This window comes from Drosophila takahashii, chromosome 3L (genome assembly GCF_030179915.1).
Source record: "Drosophila takahashii strain IR98-3 E-12201 chromosome 3L, DtakHiC1v2, whole genome shotgun sequence".
NCBI lineage: Eukaryota > Metazoa > Arthropoda > Insecta > Diptera > Drosophilidae > Drosophila > Drosophila takahashii.
In genome coordinates, this window is record NC_091680.1 from 11,821,888 (window position 1) to 11,843,179 (window position 21,292).

Consider the following 21,292-nt stretch of genomic DNA (forward strand, 5'->3'; position numbering starts at 1 on the left):
TGGCCAGAGCCCCTCAGCTTAATTCGTATGCAGCGGATGGCCGGCCGGAGCCAAAGTCGAAAGAATGCCAACTCATTATGGAAGGTGGTTCTTCACAGTTAATTATAACAATACCAGCAAATCGCCTTTGGCCCCCTGTAATTGTCATAAGCCCCAGCGAACGGAAATGGAGAGGCGACACTACTAAGACCAGGAAATCGCCGGCGGCGTGTTCATCTGGAAAATTCCCAGCTTACCATCTGGAGCCTTGCCATTCGTAAGTGTCAATATGTTAATTGCCCGCGGCAAAGAGGTGGAAAAAGCTGGGGGGAAACTGCGGATTGGGGTCAAGTCAGAAGTGGTCTACTCTCCCAGCTCGAGTGTGCATGGAAAATGCATCGAAACGGTAGCCACTCGAACAGAGGAAAGTGCTTGGAAGAAAATAAATAAAAGAAATGCATATTATGCATGGAAAGAAGATGAAAGTGTCAGAAAAAGATTTATCGAAAGAGGTCGAGCCAAATTATAGGGCTGAAAATTACAGAATCATTTAGAAAAACATTCTCACAGGTCTGAAAGTATTTTAAGCAATTTCGGGATTTAAATAAATTGATTATTCTGATGAAAGCAATATTTTCTTTAATTGGACTTGCTGGCATACATTTAACACTCGCTAACTTTTTGATATATATCTCTAATTAACACTCACACTGGAAAACATCATTGAAACTAGCATTGAGCCTAATACAATGGTAAACTTGTGATAACTGCCCAAGATAAAGACCCCATTCCTACGAATGTAATGTGAGTTGTTTTATAATTAATGTGCCTCATTTGGTCAGATAAATGTTATGTGTTACGTGGGAAAGTCACTCTGAGATCTCTCTTACCCCAAATTACGCGCTATCAAAGGCATCTTTCGATCTACCTGAAGGGAATGCATCTCAAACGTGAGTTTTCCCTGCCATCTGACACAACGAATGACAGAATCTTCGTGTTGAACATTCTGTCACTTTGATAGATCACCCGGCACGGTCCCCTCCTTATCGGCTCCCTTTACACTCGGATGTACTATAGCGATGTGGCCCGGTTCACAGGTCCATTTCCATCTTGCGGTTATTTTTGAAATACAGGCGACATGAATTCTTACAAAATATCTGCAGACTGAAATACACACAATGCGCTATAGATATATATATTTATACAGATAATTCGTATATATATCTTTTATGTGGATTTTCATTTGCTCTACTAATTTGCTGGTCTGTGTGAGTGCGTGACTAATATTTTGAGTGCAGCGAAACAACTTGGCCACGATTTTGATGGTTATGCAATGCAAATGACAACAAATGGCAACAACAATCATAATAATAATAGAGTTAAAATACTTTTTGGCCAAAAGGGAGAGGGACAGAGAGGCAGGCAGTGTAAGTGGCCCAGTTTCAGCGTCTTCTGCTCTCAGCTGCGACAATTTTCTGGTCGAATTCAGGTCAAACACTTAGAAAATTTCGATATTTTATGTTATTTTTATGTTGCCCCTAACAACATAAATATTTGGAATTTTTCTATTTTACATCTGATTTAAGACAGTCTAAAACTGATGCACTGGAATTTGTAAAGAATTTCGGTTGGATTTCTTAAGATGGTCTAATTAATTTATTTGCATCAGATAGGGTTCGTGGAATTTCGAAAACCCTCTTTAGCTTCGAACTTCCAGAGATTTATGCTATGACAAAACCAAAAGCCCCTGCTGAAACGTTAATCATACGCCCCGTGCGACGGATGTTTGCCCTGATGTTCTGCTCAGCTGATGATGAATGGAAAGTAAATAGCTGAGGCTGTGTGCCCAACGTGTTTAGTCATGGCTTATGCCCAATTTTCTTTACGAGCGCTTTTCACTCAACAGCTCATCCCATTTGAATAACAATATTAAAGCGACAGCTCCGGCTTTTATTTGATTTTTTATAATTTCTCGGCCTAATGAGCGACGCCAAGCCGAGTCTCAGCCATCATTTTATAGTCTAATAAACAATGCGCTTTATCTCGGCATCTTCTTCTTCGTCTTCGGACGTGTTTTCACTTTAGCCATGATAAATTGCTTACACACAAAATTTTGTATTTGAACATAATTTTTTTATTTGGGTTTTTTTTCATTTGTTTGCCGATTGCATCGGCCAAGACAGATAGAGAAAAAAAGCCAGAGAGCCTTGCATTTTCCAGCATAAATCACATTGACGACTCACGATGCAAGCGAATATGAATTTATCGAAAAAGAAGGAGTGAAAAATCAACAAACCCCGTATTAATTTTATGCAGATTTTATGCAACCATCCCGTTTAAATGTTGCACACGCTTGAAAAATTGATGATGGTTTTTCGGTTTTGGTTATCTTCAGTTTCGGGGGAGTGCCAGTGCCATGCCATTCCAGACCCCAACTTAGTTTGAGTGTTAAATTATGGGGCTTGTGGCGACGGGGCAAGGTCAAGTTGAGGTTGATTGATTCGAAATGCAATTTCAAATGCCGCCTTATTATGGTTGCTCGGAAGAAATGTATAAAGAGTTGAGATCCGCCTCCTTCAGCTTACAACACAGTCACAATCAAGGTCGTTATATTTCTCAATAACCTGAACGCAATGCTGTAATCAGTTTTTTATTTATAAACATTCTGCAAGACACAAAACCGCAAATTGTTTCTCCAGTCTTAACCTCAAGCCAAAGCAAATCAATTCAAGGCAAAGCGATCCCTTACAAAAGATCTGCGATCCAGAGGCAGAAAATCCGACTTTACATGAGCCCAGCTTGTTTCACTTAATTGCTTTTATAGACATTTTTCTTGCATTAACTTTTTTATGATCGTACAATAAAACCACTTTGCATTTTATGAACCCTTTTGGTGCCACACGGGTGCACCAACCGCGTCCCACCATTGGATTTTATGGGTACCATTCAAAGCCATTGAGAAGAGCTTTGAACCTGTGATAAAAATCACTGAAAATTTGTTGAACTCCGCCGATAAGACCGCCCAATGACAAGTTATCACTTCATTAGAGGCTAAAGACAGTTTGTTCGGAGGCGAAAAGTAATTGACTTGGGTCTTGAAAGAAAAAGAGAAAATTGAAATGTTTGTTTAGTACAGTCAAAATTGACAGCTCTTAAAATGGAAGTTAAAAGGTTTGATGGTATCTAGCAATAGAAAACACTCCAGAGTCCATTTTTTGAGAGCTATAAGATCATTTTATAACAAGCTCAAATCATAAATTATTTGTTATTTTTTACTGTTTGTAATACTTTACAGCAAAAGTTATTTTCAAGACTGAAATATTGTAGGCTCTTTGTTATTTATAGGGTCTTTAGTCATTTTTGTTCTCTTCCGCTTACCTAAAGTAAGCTTCTTAGAATTATTTATGTTCTTAGACAATCCAAAAAAATCAATAAAAATAATTTGTGTTGTAGCCCTTGACCGAAAACCACCAGCCAAGTTTGACTGCAAATATTTTGTAGTGCAATATGTCAATGTTAGAGAACACGAGTTTCACAAAGAATATATTCGAAATCTATGTCAATGAAAGTGAGAAGAAAAACCGAGGCAGGGTGGCAAATAAATCAATAAAGTTTAGTTTAGCTCGGACCTTCGTGCTAATGGGTTATTTATTTTCCAGGCTGATGTGCATGTAACTGCGGAGGCCTGTGTGTTTAGCGAGTGCTTTTGGTGGCGTGTACTAAGCAACTGACCTCAATAGCATATAGCATTTAGCAAGCGCCAAAGAGCCAAAGAAACCGACAGCAAAGCAACACTTTTTACCATTTTTCGGGGTGCGGTTGCAGCACCAACACTTTCGTTGTTTGGCCAACGCTTTATCGGCCAACACAAAACACATCTATCACAAATATTCGTAGGTACGATGGAGGGGAAAAATGCAAAAAAATAAAAGGGAATTACTCACTAATGCGCTTTGTCTGCAAACTTGATTGTTAGTTAATGAGCTGAAAGAGTTTTTCAACAGCCAGATAACAGACAAGTCGGGGTTTTCGGGGGTTTTACATAACCCCTGAGACGATTTTCCCACGCAATTGAACGCTGGATGTCGGGCAAATCCGATTACAGATCATATCTACACGGTTCGTCATTCGACTTAATTTGGCATTAAGTCGAGAATTATAATTAGCTGTCAGTGGTTAAGGCGAATTAGATGCCTCCTCCCCCAAGAGAAAGAGGAAAACACACCTGGGCTCACCTTGACTTTGCATAGTCAGCCAACGACTTCAACTCGGTAGCCAGATAAGCGCTAAAAGATAACGCATAAACTAAGCGAAAATGGTGAAAAAATAAACCCAAGAAATGGCAGGAAGGCAGACGCAAGACAGTGAGATATATATGTATGATGGCGGGCTTTTCCTGCTGCTTAAGATTGCTTCTTTTTTTTAAGACTAAGTGCTGGATGGTGTTCGCTCTCTTCTTCTTGCGGAAGCACAATTAAAAAAATTGGATTAGCGAATGCAGCGAGAAGAAAAAAAGCAGAGCAAAGAGTGAAAAGTCGCCGAAGATGGAGTAGAAAAGCCCTGGCTAAAATCTGAAGTGTCTTGCGGTTGGCACGTCAACAGGCGGTCGACTTCGGAGCTGGCAGATTACGCCGGCAGATAATTAAAATCGTAACTACGTTTACGACGGACCTGGTACAGTGGGTGCGTCTAGTATGCCACCGTTTTTTGGCCAGAGTTCACAGACGTTTACCACTTTTTGCACAGAAGATGCTGTAATTGGTACAATTTTTCTATGCCAAGAAACTAATTTAATGATTTTGGTTCATACTGAAAAGATTTTGTAATCACATTTTTTACTAAAAGAATTTTTAATTTCTTTATAAAGTAATATAAAAAATGTTTATTACTTGGAGAAAAATAAACACAGTTACTAAAATGATCGTAAATCACATTTGTTCTAAATTCTCATCTTCCCATTGCGACTTTTCGCACGTCTTTTTGCCAAATCAGTCCACAGAATTTCACAAGAGACTGTAATTTGCCATGCTTGTGTCTATAACTAAATAGAAGCTCTTGTCTGGTACTTCGTACTTAGCGCACTAGCCGCGTCGAAATGGGGTTTGCTCACCCCCGCCGCCCCCTCGCACAGCTGCTCTTTTATTTTACTTTTTTTTGTGTTTTTTGCACAGTAGATAGAGCTAACTGAATTAACTTATTCTGTTTCGCCATTATAAATTCCACAGCATTCTTTATTTGCATATTAAAAAGTAAATAAATGCTAAACAGGAGAAGAGCAGGCGAGGAAGAGGAAGAACTAGAGTATGTTTTAGTGCTGCCTGGGTAAGTTTCAGTTGAGTTGGTCATGTGCCTACGAGTGTATATAGAGTGTAGGGTAATATAATGCAATCAAGTCTAATTGAGCGACAGTCGAGGGTCTTGGAATTTGGAGCACCACAATGGAGCTAATTTGCTGTCAATAATTTGTGGGTTACCAGGTGACAGATGGCAATGCATTTACTAATGCAGGCTACTTATAAAGAGTGCCATTTGGAAAAGGGGGAGAGGAGAAGGAAAGTAAGCACGATCACTTATCGCCTTTGGGGGCAATTTATCGTAATGGCCGAAAATAAACAATATTTCCCAGCTCGTAATTTGCCAAAATCTTCGCCGAAGATTTGCTTCCTTGCGGAAAACGAGCCAAAGCAGAAGAAAGAAGCCTGGGACCTCGACTTATATCGAGATTTATTTGCACAATTCCGGTTTTGGGCTTTGCGCTACCCTCTCTGTCTCTCTCTCTACTCGCTCTCTGTCTATCTTTTATTTTTGTATATTTCAATTTTACTACCACTATTTGCTAGGTGGCTGCTTCTTCTTGTTCGCAGGGACAGATCCTCAATAGGTGTGAGTTGGTGTTGTCCCTATCCAATCGCCAGGAGGAAGTTCAAGTCAGAGGGAGATGGAACTAACACAATATACAGAGAGACAGCTGTTCCCCAAACTGAAGAACTTTTGACACTGAACCCAAGAGCCGTGTTTCGAGCTTCGCTGTTGAGTGGCGCCCACAGTGGGGCCTCAATTAAGACGAATCTTTCGGATTATGTTGTCCATTGACACTGACACAGTGACATGCCGAAAATAATCAATAATCTTTAAGGCAAATTGCAATTATATGTGGGCTAGTTGGCTGCTTATTATTATTAACGATGTTTCCGCCTCTTCCACAATTCGTTTCGCACAATTATCACCGTTTCGTTTCGTTTTCGTTTGGCTTAATCACTGGGGATTTGTTTAGCATTTCCAATTACCGATTGTTGTAGCAACTAAGGCAGTTTAGAGGTATTATAAACGTTGCCCCCAACAACAAAAGCACAGGCACAGGAAAACGCGACGCGCGCAGCTGAGCGAAGTTTGTTTGGTATCGGCTTTCCACGGTGGCTTTTCACCCGCGACCAAATCGAAGCGACTGAACTTGAGCGCGTTCGCAAGGCAACTGAAAAGCCTCAAAAAAAGACGTTGGAGCATGAAGAAGGCAGCGCCAAAAGTGCAAGAAGAAGCGGTTGGGAGAGAGAGACTGCTAAGAGAGAGAGACAGTGACTAATACGTAAGACTAGACGCTCAGGTACAAAAACTCACGGGCACAGTGGGCTACACAGAGACGAAACATCATCTTCGTAGTGAAAAAAACATGAACATTTTTGTAGGACCACGTGGCGTATGATTTATTTTTTGAGTAATTTACAAAATTTTTTTTTTTAACTTGTTTTTTAGTTTTTTTTTAAATATAAAATTTTATTTTTGTATGTTTAAAATTGTTGTTTGCAAACAATATTTATATAATTAACAAATGTTTAAATTGTAAATTTGTAATCAACCAATTTTTTGTGTGAAAATAAATTAATTAATTGAAGATATAGTCCAAAAAAATTTAAAAACAAATCGTTACATTAAGTTTCTTTTCTTAGGTACCTATTTTTCGAACCGGACAGGTCAACCCTGTCGTCAGGATTTTATTTAACCACAATTTAAGTTGGAAATGTATTTCTTTTGTGTATTTATAAATATACATATATAAATTCTTCAAACAAATATATGCTATTCAGTGGCGGATCCAGGATTTTTTTGTGGGGGGTGATATCAGAACAATTTTTTTGTTGCATACTTTTTGAATGCCAAAATTTCTTTCATTTTTCACCCGAGTGGGGGGTGATATATCACCCATATCACCCCCCGTGGATCCGCGCATGATGCTATTTAACCCACTGTGGATTATCTTACTATATCTCGTATGGTGCTTTACGTGTGCGACTCGTAAGACATCAAGACGTAAGGCACTTGGGGCAGGTTGCGAGCGTGGTGAGTTTGTCCTGTTTTTCCTGTGTTCTTCGCAGTGTGTGAGTGTGGTCAGGTAAGTGTCTGCAACATTGTTGGTACTGGGTGTTTGTCTCTCTAATTGAACATGCACTACAAAAAATTATGTGGTACTGCTCAAAACGTATGTACTTTATGATCAAGTTTAAAGTAAATAAAATGTGGAAAATATGTTAAAAACATTTGGTTTTTAAATGGTTATAAATTGTAACTTTTTGCATTCTTGGTTGTCATAAAATTAAAAATGAGAACGATTTCTAGACCTTTTTTTAAAGTGTACCCTGCAAATTGCAAGTGGTCCCCATGTGAGGGTCCTAAAAATAGCTCGGCGGGCAGCGCGTGTGCCACAATTTGGCGTTATCGTTGATGGAGCGTTAGCCTATCATTAGCCGGGCTTCATGCAGGAACTGCAGCTCTCCCGCTGCTCGGCGGGGCGCTGACTTTTCGCGGTGGGTGTGTGGTTGCAAGGTTACGATTACGGGCAATGAATTTTGGGTGCAGGCAGCAGATTTACAAGTGCCATTGGGAGGGAGTGCAGTGGGTGAGGTGGTCGACTAATGGTGCTACTTAATTGCAAATGGATAGTGGTAAATGCCAAAAGGTACGGCATGTAATCAAGGCAGTAAATAGCGCAGATAATTATTGTTCTTATTTATTAGTTACTATACTAAAGTATTTAATTACGTTAAAAAAGAAATACTCAAAATAATTCAAAATAGGTCAAAAATTTTTGACATTTTCTAACGGGGATTAAGAAGTAATGGGATAAACACAGGTACATCCATAGGTATTTCGTTTCCCAAAAATAAAACTTTACCTATATTTTACCCCGCAACTCTGGATTTTCCCAAGTCTCTTCAAAATCGTCACTCACTTAGACAATACCCCCCATTATCAAACACCGATTCAAGCTTAAAAAGTGAGTAAGCACCATAAAAAACAGTATAAGAACTGATAATATAGTTGTGTCTGCTGAAAAAGAAACACAACAATTGCCTTGAAAAAAAACCAAGACAGCATCCGGAGATGAGGGAAAAGGGGGTCTACGTGAGTCATTCACAGATCGTCGCAATGTTTTTGATGTGTTTATTTGTTTATTTCTTTCGCAGCTGCGATAAATGAAACTAAATGTCTCTTATAATGTAATTTGGGTAATTTCTGCTTTGGTTTGCTTTTCACGCATCATTGCCATTTGGCTATTTTTGGTTCGCGACTCATTCGGGTTCAGAGGTGAGAACACACAGCTTTTCTAGGGAATCTCCGTAGGTATTGTTTTTATGGCGAGTTGAATGGACTTTCGATTTTTAACGTTCGGCGACGCTTTTAATGGCCACATTTGGCAGCACAAAGTCAACAATTGCTTTAATGTACTCTGTACATAAGGAGCGAAATGAATAAACAAATATTTGCAATCGAAATTTGCCCCTCGCTCGAATATATATGTTTACAGTTATCGCTCTGGCAGCGACTTCTTTCCCTCTCGATTTGGCTTTATGTTCATGTTAATTGCATTATGACCCATTTAGCCGAGAGTTGTTCTCGTTTCCCGGCCCTTGTTGGTGTTAATTTGTGTTGTTACTTTGTTGGCCTGGCCATCAAACTGGAGCGCGACTCTGGATCCGCCATCCAAAATCCCGGAAAGGAAGCCCCAAAGCCGCCGTCTGAATGTAATTAAGATAAAATTTGTGTGCTCATGTTTTTATTCTCTTTGCTGTTCCGCATTTTGTTCTGACATCGCTGCGCTTTGTCGTATTTGCATTTACACTCGTTTTTGTAGGTATTACAAGGGGATATGAGGTCGCCGGGTACCACAAATATTTTTAAGGGCCAAAAAACAAATATCTGACATTGTTTATACCTATCTTTCAATTTGAGTTTATTAGTATTACAGTGATTTAAAATGGTAGGAAGGCTGATAAAAATAAATATATTTTAAGCCATTTAAAAGCAATAAAAAATTTACCACTTGCAATAAAAAATTTACCAACTATAGGTATCGGTTAGTCGACTACTTGACCACGTAGTTCTTATTGTTTGCGATTTTTCTTATTTTCAGAATGCCACAGAGCCTGCGAACCGCGGCTGAGTCACAGACCTCGGCCCCTCGGCTGCCGCAACCACTTGAGGGCTGTCACTCAAGACCGAATCTGGCCGGCGATGCCGGAGGTGATAACTGCACCACCGCGCTCAATTTGGGTGTGGGTGCGCTCCTCGGCTCGCCCTGCCTTGCCCTTTGTCATTCCAGGTATTTAAATCGAACGCCCAGCTGCAGGTAAGCGATACGCGGCGGTGAGTGTCAAAAGTTCTGCGATAAGTGAAAGGAACAAGGGGAGTGGGATCCGCGGCCTTATCAATATATCTGCCGATAAGTGAGTTCGCTTGGTAATTAAATCTTGGGGATACAGAAAATAAAGGTGTTGCATTCAGGGAAATTTGGGTAAAGTTATGAAAAAATATTTATTTTTGATTATAATCAAAATAAGAACATATACATAATATTATTAGCTGAGCTAATAAAATACGTAATGCCTAAGGAACTAATATGCTCTATTAAATATATATCCCTCCGACTAATGGGTATTTGTATAAATAAACCAAAGTGTGGGCGGCATTCGATATATCGCAACAAGACGGGCAGGCTGCCAAAACGCCTGCAGTCTGTTTTGAAATTAGGGGATTCCAAGGGGCTGGTGGTTGGGTGGTTGGACACTTACCCTGCGTGGTTGTTGTTGTTGCTGCTGTTGTTTGGGTGGCTCGTAAAAGCTGCTCCCGTTCTCCAACCACTCGACATCGCTGCAAGATCAAAAGACAGAGATTATCAACCACATGTTGAGCAAATTCACCACACAACAAACGGAAAAGCTCTCTCTGAAAGCTTTCTATATGATGAGTTTCCCCTATTCCAACCAATCTTTTTAGAAACGAGTGCCAAAAAAAACTCACCTGAGGAAATTAATGTCTATTTAATAAGAAACTACTAAATTACCAAAAAATTCCTAAGGTCAATTGGCATTTAGATAGTTTTCTGAACATTTTTTAAGTGAATGCGAAAATGTTTAATTTTAGAATTACTTCTTCCTATGTTCTAAAGTTGAAATACCTATGCAGTTTAATATGTTTATTATTAAAAGCCAATCTTGAAATAATTTTCTTTAAATATGAATAAGAACACAAATATAGTTTAGGTAAATCAAGAAAGTTTACCTATTATTGTTAATGATTGGGAACTTGACATGGAAAAATATCGAATATGCATAAATAGAAATTAAATTTCGGTTTATATATAAGTGGTTTAAAATCTTTTGGTAAGTAATAATTTGCATAGCAATGCTTATAGAGAAAACACTTTCAAACTCACCGTTGCATTCGTTGGATGACCGGCAGCTGGGCGGTGCTGTCGTGGATTCGCACCTGGTCGGGAGTCACCTCCTCTAGCAGGAACATGTTCTTGCTGGACAGAGGAGTCATCTCAGCCTCGGCAGGATTGGGGTTCCCGTAGAAAAGTGGACTCAGGGGGCGACAGGCACCGCCGAGTAGCTCGTCGATGTTCTGATGCCGCGAGATGAAGAGCTTTTCGCCGGCTCGCCGTTGTTGCGGTGAGAAGCGCGGCTGCAGGGTGGTCAAAGTGGGTGGTGGCTGTTGTTGAGGGGGTGGCTCCTGCACTTGCGACCTTGGAATGTTGTCGTAGGGCGAGGGGCAGCGCACGGGACTGGCACATTGACCCAGTGGCGGCGGTCGCTCCGAGTAGGCATTAAAGTTGAAGGAGCTGTTTAGATCTTGGGTGGCCAATGTAGGTGATGGTGGTGCCAGTCGCAGATCCACCTCATCCCTCGAGACCACCACTGGTGGCTCCTCAATATCGCCTGGAAGTTGGGCACTCTCCGTTTCCTCATCCTGCAGCCACCAGGCCCGCTCCCCGGACTCCCAGTGCTTGATGATTCGCGGTGGTGGAGTGGGTGGCTTCACCGGCGGTGGTTCGTTCTCCTTTTCCTCTTGCGGTGGCTCCTCCGGTTCGGCTTCCACCTCTGGTTCCTCCTGCCACCAGGCTCTCTCTCCCGACTCCACGCGCTGCACATTGAACATTTTGCGGGCGGGTCCGGATAGCCACCAGGGATTGGAGCCATTACTCTTGGAACTAGAGCCACCACTCTTTGAGGCACTTCCCTTGGAGCTCCGTTGGCTGCCATTTGAGGGTAATCTTAGTGTTACCTCCACATGGGGCTCCTTGGGGTTTCCATTTTCCCTGGGGGATTGCACAACCTGCTGCTCCTCCTCCTCCTCCTGCAGCCACCAGGCATCCTTCTCCGGCGTTATCCTGCTCCTGGGCATCAGCTTCACCTGACTGCTGCTGGACTCCTCCTCCTGATCCTCCTGGCTCCACCAGGTGCCCTTGCTCGCCTCCTGAGCATCGTCATCCAGCGTATTGAGTGTCTCCTCCGCCAGCGTGTCATCGTCATCGCCATTCTCATCCTGGCGCAGCCACCAGGCCTGCTCCTCCCCGGAATCAATGTGCCTTAACCTGTAGGGAGGCATCTCTCCGCGATTATTCTGATCCAAAGCAGAGGCCGTGTTTATCTGCAGACTGGTGTCCTGCCACCAACTGGGATCCTCCTGCTCGGAGGTGGTCAAGCTGGCGGTGGTGGTGGTGGTGGTGAGACTCGTGTCCTGGGTGGTGCTGGTGGGTAACCTAGTTCCTGTTCCCGTTTCCGTTCCCGTCGTGCTTTCTCGCGGGCAGCGTGTGCTTGAACTCAGGGAATTCGTTTGAGGTAAGGGTTTCGCTTCGCTCGATGGCGTCGTCGTTCGCGTTCGCGGTTCGTTCGTTCGCAAATCTGTGGTCAGACTGTTGCCCGAGATTTTCGAAATCTTCGAGAGGCCCGATATTCCCGAGATCACTGGTAGCGAAAGAGCCTCCGGTTCGCCCGAGCTCTCGGAGCTTTCGAGGAAGATCGGCTCGTTATTTGCGTCTTGCTGACGGCTGGCGAAAAAATTCGATACGGCCGAGAGTTTCTTCAGTCTTGTCTGTGTCGCTGGCACCACTTCAACCACATCGGCGGGTGGTGATTCAGCGGTGATATTGCTATTTATCTTGTGGGCGGCTACCTTGCCACCCTCTTTAATGGTCTGCTTCTTTTTAGCCTGCTTTTTCACAGTCTTGACCCGCTGCTCGCTGTCCGAAGCGGAGGCGGTGGATGAGTTGCCAGTGGTGGTTTCGCTACAGGATTTGTGGCTTTTCGTCTTCGGACTGCCTGGCACCTTGCCATTGCTCAGCTTGCTCGATTTCTTCGAGGAACCTGAGGCCAGACTTCCCTCGGAACCCGCACTCGCCGATCGCTCGAGGCTACTGCCATTGGGCAGATCCTCGGATTCGCCGCCACTACTGGGAGTTCGCGATTTGCGGGGTCTGTCTGTAGGTCCCACATTCAGTGAGGACTTGCGGAAGTCCTTGTTGGGCCATTTAACCGCTGAACTGCCCGAACTAGAGCTGCAGGTCTTGGTGGGTGACTCTGCCTTGCTGGGTGGTGCAGGTGGTTTGTTTACCAGGTTCTCCACCGACGATTGGCGGGAGTTCAGGCGTATGGCCTTCGGCGGTGAAAGTTTGGACTTGGTGGACTTTGAGGAGCTCAAGGAGCCATTTGTCCGAGGTGGCGATACAGCTTCGGGGGACTTTGAGAGGGAACCATTACTTCTAGCTGGAGAAAGAGCCTCGGGGGATTTTCCTGAAACGGAACCATTGGTTCTAGGTGGTGATAAGGCTTCTGAGGACTTGGCTGAGCTCACGGAGCCATTGCTCTTGGCCGGGGATACAACCTCTGGGATTGACTGCTCCCGTCTTCCTTCACTAACTGAGCCTGACTTTCCTGATCCCGAACTGTTCAAAGGACTGGCACTGTAGCGCAAACTGCTTATCCTATCCCTATGCGGACTGTAGGTAGAACTTATACTACTACCAGCACTATAGCGAAGATATCGGCTGGAATCATCCATTCGATCGGACTGTATCTCCTGATCCGCCGTCTCACGTCTCTTTGTGGATCTTTGGATGGTCTTCTCGATGGTTTTGGCCGGATCGATGCGACGGGTGCGCTGAACGGTGGTGCTGCCCGGCAGAGTGGGTGAAGTGGCTCTGGTCACCACGGAAATGGTGATGAAGGTCTCATTGGTTTCGGTGTCTGCTTCGTTGGCTGGTGGTTTTTCCGCCTGCTTCTCCGGTGACTTTTCCTTTCCATTGGATACGGCTACCTCCTTTGGCTGCTTTTCCTCGATCTGCAGCTCCTTCTCCTTTTCCCGCTCCCTTTCCCTGCTGTCCTTGGCCCTGCTGGCAGTTCTGGCATGGAAGTCACTGGTGGTCAAGTAGGACAAGGCACTGCCATTTCCTCCGATGCGAGAACCCGTTCCATAGCGACTGCTGTAAGCATTTCTGGTGGCCGAGGAGGATGAACTGGAGGTGTTACCACCGCGATATGTGGATCCCAATTTACTCCTCGAGCTGTCGATCACTGGACTGGGATCCCTCGATTTATTGCGGTTCGTGTGTTCCAAGGCCACCGGACTGGGATCTCGAGATCGTCCATATTTTCCGAGGGAACTGGTAGTCGCACCCGTATACCTCTTCACGGGACTACTTCGCTCACTTGGAGCTGCTTCTTTGGGTTCGGCTTTTGCATAGCGACTAACATAGCTGGTGGGGGCAGTTGAGGTGGTTGGAGGTGGTGGATCCCTTTTGAGGCGGTACGTTCCTCCAGAAAACGAGGGTCTGTAGGAACTGGGCGTGGCCAGTGAAGTGTAGCGCGATGTGGAGTCTCCGGAGGTGCCATACTGTAGATAAAACAATAAAGTTAGAAAAGTGATTGGATAAATATATTTAAAATACCTACCGAAGAACTGGCAGGCTTATAGGAGCTTCCCAAGCTCGTTTTCCAGGGTGTCTAAAAAGAAAAAGGGATAATATTATTAGGAAAATATTTACATTTTTAAATTTGAGGTTAAAACCATTAATTACACAGGAACACAAAATTAAACTTTGTGAAATTTCCACGAACCATTTCAAGTTTTCCATGATATTTGGGTGCTCCTGAGTAAAAGTCCCATACAAAATTATTTTCCATCACCTACAGGTTCCGCGGTATAGCTAAGAATACAAAAAACCGATGTTTGCCGACATTTTGAATTACGTGGCCTATATAATTGGACCAACATTTATTATTTTCGGTAGGACCTACTCTCAATACATCAAGGCATTCCTAAAAAATAGTCCCCATTATGAACCATTGCCCATGTCTTTGGAATTCGACGCCAAAGTTGAAAATCCCAAAATTGTAGAGATTTTTCTGATGGAAAAACAATTCTGAGGATTAAATCTTGAATGGAAGTAATTTTAACTATTCATTGAATCTATTGTTTATTGTATTCTTTAATTTCGGTTTAAAGCGATTTTATGAGAATATTTTTTATTGGATTTATTATACTAATAAAACCTTTTTTTTTATTTCATTATCTACTCCTAAATGTTGTCAAATTTTAAAAAAGTCAAGGCATCCTACAGAATGGGAGTAAACATTTACATTTCTTTATGTATGTTCAGTGAACGTATTTTAGTTTCTTAGTTCTAGAGGTTGCCATGACTTATTCAAAATTTGACAACATTTAGGAGTAGATAATGAAATAAAAAAATCGGTTTAATTAGTATAAGAAATCCAATAAAATGTCCTCATGAAAACGCTTTAAACCGAAATTAAAGCATACAATGAACAATAGATACAATGAATAGTTAAAATTACTTCCATTCAAGATTTAATCCTCAGAATTGTTTTTCCATCAGAAAAATCTCTACAATTTTGGGATTTTCAACTTTGGCGTCGAATTCCAAAGACATGGGCAATGGTTCATAATGGGGACTATTTTTTAGGAATGCCTTGATGTATTGAGAGTAGGTCCTACCGAAAATAATAAAGGTTGGTCCAATTATATAGGCCACGTAATTCAAAATGTCGGCAAACATCGGTTTTTTGTATTCTTAGCTATACCGCGGAACCTGTAGGTGATGGAAAATAATTTTGTATGGGACTTTTACTCAGGAGCACCCAAATATCATGGAAAACTTGAAATGGTTCGTGGAAATTTTTGGCTGTGTACCTGTGTTATTATTTATTTACTGATGAGCCAGTTTTATTGCATCTTGTTTAATGAGCAATGCTAAGCTATGACGGTATTAGTTTGATGATTTAGCAAATCTAAATTTATCTAAAATCAAAATCCCATTCTCTCAGTGAGTCCCAACAATAAATACTGAGTGAGTGATTTCTTTACAGCTCATTGTGGCCCGTGGGGTTTCTGGCAAGATCTGCATGCATTCATTCAAAAGAAATTGAAACTGATAGGCAATCACATGGCTTTGATTGATTGGCGCTCTAAGAGTCCGAAAGCAATTGACTCCAGCGAAATAAGACGAAAACAAAGTGCTGCCCCACATTCCCCCATCTTCCCCCCAAGTTGCCTCCTGCCACACCACCTTCTGCATTTTCCAGGGGAATTTTCTCAATGAGCTGTGCACTCGACAATTATTCGCGCGCATTTCATCATCGTCAGCAGCCCCAGTACATCAGTACATCGGCACATCAGCAGCATCAACAGCAACATGGGATGCCAAAGAATCCCAGGTCCCCCCATTTCCCATTTCCCCGATAGACTATTTGCGGTCGGGACTGCTGCCTCTTTGAACTCGCCCATTCCATTTTACCTCTGAATCGGATTCTGATTCGGTTTGGGATTTCTGCCGCGTCTATTACATTTTCAATTAAATGGCGCTGCTGCACGCGTTTTTCAATTAATTTGGACGTGTAAACAGATTCATTTCGATTATTTCAACATCTGCCTTCTAATCTCGGCCGCAGCGCATTAGACGATTGCCCTCGTCCATCGAGACACGTTAAGTTTTCTCGGCTATAATGAAAATTGCGGGGGCCCCGACCACTTTGCCCTTTCTGAATTCACGACTGCAGGGTGGTTCGCGGGGGGCGGTGGGCTGACGGCTTTACCCACTATATCTCTGGGGATCAGACACCCATTTAACGTTGCAAAATTCGTGTCGACGGTTTTAGAGATTTTTGGCAACACAAACGGTTGCGGCTAATTATTGCAATTTTTTGTTAATGACCAAATGAAATGCTGTTGAACCCAACACTTTGGTGCCCCTAAAATATATTTAAGATAAATCATTTGAAAACATTAATAAAGGCAACTTATAAAAGGTTCTAGATTTTTTAAAAATCATAACACAATTGTGCAACCTTTAATAAACTGAAATGACTGTTGTGGAATTTGCCCTTCGAAATACTTTTAAGGAATTTCTGGGTATAATCCTTACAAAAAATTGTAACAAAATTGTACAACCTTTAACAAACTGAAATGACTGCTGTGGAATTCGCCCTTCGAAATACTCTTAAGGAATTTCCCTATATAAAACACTTAAAACCTAGCCTCTCCCAAGTGGCGCCAATCCCAGCGAATGACAACTATCCGGGAATAAAAAATAATATTATTATTACATTTCCCAGCGACCGCCCAATGTGAAGAATCGGCGAGCGAGCGAGAGGGAGAGAGGAAGAAAGACAGACAGTCTCGGCTAATTGTTTTCGCTCAGTGAAATGGAATGCCAAACACACAAATAGCCAACAATGTGCAAAACAAGCAAACGGAGACACTCAGCCGGAGGAGACTGGATGATCGTGTGGATGGGCCTGTGTCTATGGATCTTCTCTGGAATGGCTTCGCCATGTGTACTTTGTTCGCCGCCGATTCCAGAAAAGTGCTGCACTTCTGACAGCGTTATTATGCCGTCTCAATTAGGAGAGTACAGGAGGATCGGGGGAATCAGGAGCAGGATGCGCTGTAATGCGGCTGTCTGTCAGTAGCCACGGCCCATAAAGCACGGCCAGGAAAGCCGAAAGCCATCCACTCACAGAGTATTTAGACTGTGACCCCAGATGATTTGAAGTGGCGACTGAATATTCGCGTGCCAGACAAGTGATTTATTTTTAAATGTTTGTGTCTAGTTTGCTCTATCAGAAGTGTCGAAAATGCGATCTAAGAAACTAAATTTTCAAAGATTCAAAGAGAGAAATATTAAAAAGAATATAAACTAATATATTAGATATTTTGTAATTATTTTAACATATTTAAAAATATATTTGAATATTTTAAAACTTAAAAACCTGTAACCAACTGAAGCGCACTTCCTTCCCAAAAAAAAGGCTATTTTTATTTCCTAAGCCGATTCTATATTTAGAGCCAAATATGTTCTGATATGGAAGGGCTACCAATTCACGCAGATCAACAATTTTACCAAGTTTTCGAAGACCTGACCAACTGCCAAGCTGTTAATCCTATCCTACTTGGGCTAGTCCATCTTTTTATCCTCGGCGTCGTTAGCTTTCGTGATTTCCTTCTAGATTCTGTTGCGGATCTTGCACTTGATTGGTTGTATCCGGGACGGTAACCTTAATGCCGTCCTGACCATCCAAAAGACCCAGGTTATGGGTCTCCGGCACGAAGGGATCCCAACTGGGAGCCTTGGGCGGATACCGGTCTATCGCATCCCGCATGGCGCGCATCCCCAGCTCGAGGGCGCAGTTCATGGAGCTCCTGTCCGGTGGCTCGCGGGTGAGGGGTCCGTTGAAGTGCACATAGATGTCGCCCTGGGCAGCCAAATCCAGGCCGTAGGTAGTCAGATCCTCGCCGAAGACCAGCTGCGTGGCCGCGGGATCCGTGTGCGTAGTTCTCATGGCAGCCAGCAGTCCGGTGATCCCGAAGCGATCGCCCAGCATGGTCGAAGGAATATTGGTGAATTTTCCATCGGCCGTACTACGGATTCCCACCGCATGCGACGCCGTTGTGGAGGAAGTGGCCACTTCCGGTCCCTGCAAAACCAATCCGTAAGAGGGTTGACCGAAAACATCCGCAAACGTGGGCACCGCCGGCTGGCGATCGTAGAGTTCCGGGAAGAGTTTGTAATCCAACTCGACTCCAGAATCTATGCTCGAAGTGGAGGCAATTTCCGGTGGCTCTTCGCTGGGTGGATCCGGCGGGGGCGGTGGGCGTGGCGGCTCCACTTTCTGGCGACTGGAGGCATTCTCCTGGTTCTTCTTCCTCAGCGCTATCGAGGGATTCACCTTGCAACGTGGACGACGTCGCCGGGGCATTTCTGTATTTTTATCAAAAATTATCCTTTTCGTGTGATAGTGTGTGTGTGTGGTGGGTGGTGGGTGTTTGGGTGGCAGTTAGATGAGTGTGATATGGTGGTTGGGGGAGTGGGGGTGGAGAATATAAGCCTCAGACAACTTGAATTAGAAATCTTGATATCGAAGCCCTCTTGAGAAGCGCCTAGCACCGCCTTCCTTTCTGCTACACTACAAAAATTTTGATATGCTTTGATAAGTGATTCAGAAAAAACCTGATCGTGAAAAAATTCTGTAACCTTTATAAGAAGACCACTACAAAACAAAAATTCAAAACATGAACAATAATTATAAGTAGTTAAAACAATTAAATAAATACCAAAAAAATATTTTATCTTACATCATGTAATATCATCGTTGATTAATGAGGAATAGAAGATCCTTAAATTTTAAGATGGTCCTTTTTCCCCTTCCTCCATATACTCCCCTGTTACGCCACTTTCTCCCACTTAAAACAAATTGCATGAATATTCACACTTTGTTAATTAATTAGGTGGTGCGTGCTCCGCGGCTCTCACCGAAGAACTTTCAACTTTATGCGTGTCATAAATATTTACAACTTCCTCCTGGCCATAAAAATCCTCACAAAGTACCAACTCCAACGAGGAAAATAAGACTGCGTCAACGTGAAAGAAACAGAAATCATTTTGCTTTACACCCAACATTTTTAGAAGCATTCTAAATATAATTGGAGAAATGACTCGGGTGGAGATGCAGTGGAATAAGTGGTGAGGAGGGGTCGAAACTTGTTGTTTGCCGGCCATAAATTGATCAGTTTATTAGATTCTGAGACCCGAAAATATTTAATTGATTTATGCCCAATGAGTCAGAAGTCAAGCTAAAGTCATAAACTTGATGCCTGGGAACAAAAGGATGTAATGAGTCGAACACGAAGGAGATTAGGTGAAAAGCGATCGAGGAAGGGGAAGTGACAACCAAAATTAAGTGGTTGCATTGGGATTATAAGTTGGATATTAAGCTAAGGGGTATTAACCAATTTTTACACAGCCTAGGAAATATAAACAGCAAGAAAAAATAAAACAATAATAGTAAAAGCAATAAATAAATCACAATATATACGTCTTAATTTGACTGACTGCCAATATTTGTCAAATATTTCAAAAAAATATTTTGACAATTGTGCATACGCAAGTAGCAGCATAAATCAAATTAAATACGTTTAAAATTTACCATTTAACCTGCTCTGCCAAAACAAAAGCCATTTATTCATGCATTTGTTTGCTATTCAAACACTAAACTATTCGTTCATTCACTGGCCACACCTCGGCCATAATTTGATCACTTTGTATGGATAGGAAATTAGAACAATCAACTAAGCCAAAGTCCAGACCAAAACCAGACAATGAGCAAATTTGTATTTGAATGTTTATCAATGGAACTGGAGCTCACCAGAACGAGAGCAAACTTTCAGATACATTTTATCTGCCTTTTAATATACACGTATGTATCTGCCAAATACTCGTGCATGAGGTAAGGCAACAAATTAGAAATAAACAAAATCCGTGGATGCGAAGAATTGCGAAAAAGACACAGAGCGAAAGATACACAGATCGAGATACACACTATATGGTACAGAGTAGAATGTAGATACAGATACGGATAGTTGGCGCTGCATTAACTAGTACTTACATAACTGCGGTAGGACGACATTACGTTGCTCTTGGCAAGCGGTCCTCGGGATCGTAGATCTTCTGCCCGTACCTATCAAAATTTCGGTCACAACTCGGACGTTCTGGCCCCTTCAAAAATTGTGGGTATAATTTATTTTGGGCCTGGTCGGGTAATACTATCCGGCAGACACTCGCGCGAGATCGAAACGGAGCAACTCGAACCACTGACGACAATTACGAAAACGTATCTGGCGGATGCACTCGTATCTGGCGAACGCCTCTCAATTGCAATAGATGCAAAATAAATTAGATGCACTTACTGAAATCGCGCGCGTGCGACAAATTTCTACGGATCTTCGACGACACTCTCTGTATTCCCCGATCCCCTATCTTATATTCACTTTATTTATTCCGTTTCCTTTGTTTTTTTCGCGCTCGGCGATATTCCGAGATCGGGATCGGCCGTGTGCCACTTTACATAATCCACCGGCACGCACCGGCCAGGTTGGGGATATATATATGTAAGAACACTTCGATGCCTACGGGCATACAAGCAGCTATAGCCTATAGCATATAGCGCCCCGATCTATTTGGGAATGCAGCCGGCAAATGCGACAGAATCGGACGCGAACGCGGCGCTTTATTTATGCGTTGATATTTTTCTTATTTTCCCATTTTCCATCTACGTTTCCCTCACGACGGCGGACGCATCACTTTTGCTTTTATTTCAATTTACTTTGGGAGCAGGCACAACTTAAGCTGTTATTTATAAATTTAGCAACATTCACACACTCGCTGAAAGATTGTGTCGCCTGCAAACGCGATTTTTGTTTTCAGTTCTCGATTTTTTGTTAGCCCACTGAAATATCGAATCGATTCGGGGGCCGAGAAGAAAATCGTGTGCGACTCGGCGCGTTGTCAAAGGAAAACTGTCTGGCCGCTGTGAAAATATTTTCGTGCCGAGATTTTCCCTCGCACCGAATTGCGTGAAAAGCTGAGCGGTGGAAAGTCTCCGCCTCTCTCACTCTGGGTGTGCGTGTATTTTCGGCAAGCGAGAGAATCGCTGAAGAAGCTCTCGGAGATTCTGCCGGCTCTCCT

General features: G+C 42.7%; 2 protein-coding genes across 6 annotated transcripts in view; both read right to left on the reverse strand.

The window, feature by feature from the left end:
- Fhos (Formin homology 2 domain containing) overlaps nt 1-21,109 on the reverse strand; it is a 44,398-nt gene extending 23,289 nt beyond the window's left edge. For 3 of the 5 annotated variants that reach the window (XR_011418388.1, XM_070214270.1, XM_070214268.1), the window contains exon 1: nt 6,267-6,454. Coding sequence is in view for 1 of the 5 variants with exons in the window: in XM_044395955.2 (XP_044251890.1) it covers nt 10,044-10,122; nt 10,688-14,145; nt 14,205-14,255; nt 20,214-20,234 (3,609 nt within the window). In the remaining 4 variants the exon portion in view is untranslated. Of the gene's footprint in view, nt 1-6,266; nt 6,455-10,043; nt 10,123-10,687; nt 14,146-14,204; nt 14,256-20,213 lie in introns of those variants that run through there. The other 2 variants (XR_011418387.1, XM_044395955.2) reach the window with 1 other exon arrangement.
- On the reverse strand, nt 17,584-18,751 carry LOC108069751 (uncharacterized). Its single transcript, XM_017159990.3, has one exon. It carries the CDS (start codon nt 18,525-18,527, stop codon nt 17,754-17,756), a length of 774 nt encoding a protein of 257 aa, XP_017015479.2. The 5' UTR covers nt 18,528-18,751; the 3' UTR covers nt 17,584-17,753.
- Nucleotides 21,110-21,292: the final 183 nt, after the last annotated feature.

Excerpts from the sequence above, each read along its gene's own strand:
- LOC108069751 (XM_017159990.3), bottom strand. The coding sequence starts at position 18,527 with ATGCCCCGGCGACGTCGTCCACGTTGCAAGGTGAATCCCTCGATAGCG.